The sequence below is a fragment of the Nicrophorus vespilloides genome, unplaced genomic scaffold (genome assembly GCF_001412225.1).
Source record: "Nicrophorus vespilloides isolate i.1.1-1 unplaced genomic scaffold, Nicve_v1.0, whole genome shotgun sequence".
Classification (NCBI taxonomy): domain Eukaryota; kingdom Metazoa; phylum Arthropoda; class Insecta; order Coleoptera; family Silphidae; genus Nicrophorus; species Nicrophorus vespilloides.
Window position 1 is genome coordinate 38,950 of NW_017096049.1, and position 3,015 is coordinate 41,964.

The following is a 3,015-nucleotide window of genomic DNA, read 5'->3' on the forward strand; positions in this document are numbered from 1 at the left end:
TAGATGCCTGCGAAACGGCTAATTGATTTTGTGATATTATTTAATCAAATAAATATTTGAATTTTAACATATATTTCTTAAGTATTTAATTTAATAATTAATGTGTTCATTTCTTAGTGAATATAAGTTTTTATTTATTTATCGAGAAACTAACATATTGCATATTTTATAGTTGTTACATATACCATATAATGAATAAAATTGAAAAAAAATGAGAAAAAACATTAATTATTTATTTAGTAATTATTTAATTCCTAGTTTTCACGGAACACTTATTAACTTTTGGGAAACCCAGGTTTAGCTCATGTTCTGTGAACTAACAACCACAAATGGTTTCAGTTTATATAAAAACCGGTTTTCAAATTTTCACAAATAATATATAAATATATCAAAATAAACTCTCTTTAAACAAAACTTAAAAACTTCTTTAATATTACATAAAACTATAACAAAATAAAAATGATGATATAGAAAACTATACAGATGAACGAACAGAATAACAAAAAATATAAAAAATATAACTAAATAAACTTCCTTAAAAACTTCTTTATTATTACATAAAACTATAAAAAAATAAAAATGACTATATAGAAAATTATGTAGATGAACGAATAACAGTAATTTATCTAAATGACTTTCTTCCTATTGAAAAATTGGACGTTCTTTGTTGGAGTAGTGTAATTGAAGAAATAATTTCTATTGTGTAGTATAAAATAAAAATTGGGGTCTATATCGAAATCTCGACAGTATCAAAATCACAACAACCATAATCTCGTAATAATAAAAATTTACTTCATTTGTAGGGGATTTTGATACTTTCGAGATTATGATTGTCGGAATTTTGATACTGTCCGGATTTCGATTGCCATTGATTTCATTGGTTGTTAGCTGCTTACACAGTTTTCCGTTTTATGTATGTTTATTATTAATCAAATATATAATTCATTTTTAAATTTTAAGTCTAGGCTCAAAAATTGGTTTAAAACAAAAACGGTTTTCAATTATATACATTTCTTAAAACAAACCGGTTTTCAGCAAACTAGTTATAAAAACTGTGAAACTCTAATTTTCAGATACTTTAGTTTAGTTGAATTTCCGGGAATATCGGAAAATAATATATTGGGCAGAATGACCTCGGTCGTTAGCCCTTTGGGCAGCCTAGAAGTATATATATTTTTATTGTATGTTAAAATTTATTTATGTATAAATTGTACTTTTTTTTTCTCTTCTTATGTATGAATGTTTGGCCAATAAATTATTATTATTATTCGGAAAATAAAAATAACAGTTAAAAAAATTTTGAGGTGAAAATTGAAAAAAAAAATACATACTAAGTACGTAAATTAAATAGGTTATGGGCTGTTTCAATTTTTTCAGCCATCGTTCAAAGGTAATAAAATATTATATAGTATAGTAATAGTTATACTTTCTATTTAGTAATGAGGTTTTTGGGGAAATTTTGCGAAATTTATGACCCTCTAGTTCGGACATTGAACATAAGGAGCGCTCTTCATTGATGCGCCCCACCAACAATAGCACCCCAAGCAACTGGTTAGTCTTTGGTACAGGTAGTTAGTAGAAGTTGGTAATCGCAAGTAGAATCATCTTCGGAACGAAATGCATATTCGTCAATGAACAACTCAGCAACGAGTTCACATTGACAAATCGAGAGCAAACTGTATACAAGCAGAAGTAATTCTGACTAGGTGCAAGAATCATTTTACCATTGGCGTTTTGAATTAACGCTTAAGCTGCGAATTATAATTGAAAGAAACAAAAGTAATGCTTGCGCTCTGAATCTTTAATTACGTTCTAATCATTAATCTTAGAATACTAAATAAAAGTTTACATATAAGTATATTACACTTGAGAAGTGCAAAGGAAACTTAATACTGCAGTATTATTTTATCGTCCTCGAAATAACAATATTTCTTATTATTTTGGAAGACTTTGATAAAATATGGGTCGCAGAAAATCGAAAAGACAAGCACCGACAAGGAAGAAGGCCATCGAACCGCTCGATCAGGAGTTCAACTGTCCGTTCTGCAATCACGAGCAGTCTTGTGAAGTGAAAATGTTAGTTTGATGGATTAAAATGTGCGAATAATATCAATAATAATTACGTTTGTTTTGTAGGGACAAGGGAAGAAATACGGCGAGAATATCGTGCAGAGTTTGCATGGAGGATTACCAAACGACTATAAACGTGCTCTCCGATCCTATCGACGTTTATAATGATTGGATAGATGCTTGCGAAACGGCTAATTGATTTTGTGAAATTATTTAACCAAATATATATTGAAATTGTAACTTTATTTTTTAAGCAATTTATTTAATAATTAACATGTTCTTTATTTAGTGAATGTAATTTATTATTTAATCGTACTGAATAAAATCATATTGAATAAAATTTTAATAAATGAGAAAAAACATTCATTAATTATTTAGTAACTATTTCATTCCTAGTTTTCATGGAACACTTATTAACTTTTGGGAAATCCTGGTTTAGCTCAAGTTCTGTGAACTAACAACAACCACAAATGTTCTCGACCAGTCGAACATCTTAATAACTCGAATTAAATAGTTGACTTAATAAAATAGAATCTATTAATATCTTTTTAGTTTATATAAAAACCGGTTTTCGAATTTAAACTTTTATACAAAAGCGGTATTCGAATTTTCACAAAAAATATAAACAAAATAAAAAATATAACTAAATAAACTTTCTTGAAACAAATCTTAAAAACTTCTTTAATGTTACATAAAACTATAAAAAAAATAAAAATTCCTATATAGAAAACTATTCGTTTATAACAATCATTTATCTAAATGACATTCATCCTACTTGAGAATTGGGCGCTCTTTTTTGGAGAAATGTAATTGAAGAGATAATTTGTATTGTGTAATATAAAATAAAAATTGGGGTCTATATCGAAATCTCGACAGTATTAAAATCGCGACAATCGTAATAATAAAAAAATACTTCATTTGAAGGGGATTTTGATACTGTCAGGA

General features: G+C 27.3%; 1 protein-coding gene across 1 annotated transcript; it reads left to right on the plus strand.

Annotated features, from left to right (window-relative positions):
* The first annotated feature begins 1,960 nt into the window (after window positions 1-1,960).
* LOC108569268 (transcription elongation factor 1 homolog) lies at window positions 1,961-2,269 on the plus strand. The gene is made up of 2 exons (XM_017930765.1): window positions 1,961-2,076; window positions 2,137-2,269. The coding sequence occupies exons 1-2, from the start codon at window positions 1,961-1,963 to the stop codon at window positions 2,267-2,269; spliced, it is 249 nt and encodes an 82-aa protein (XP_017786254.1).
* The last annotated feature ends 746 nt before the right edge of the window (window positions 2,270-3,015 follow it).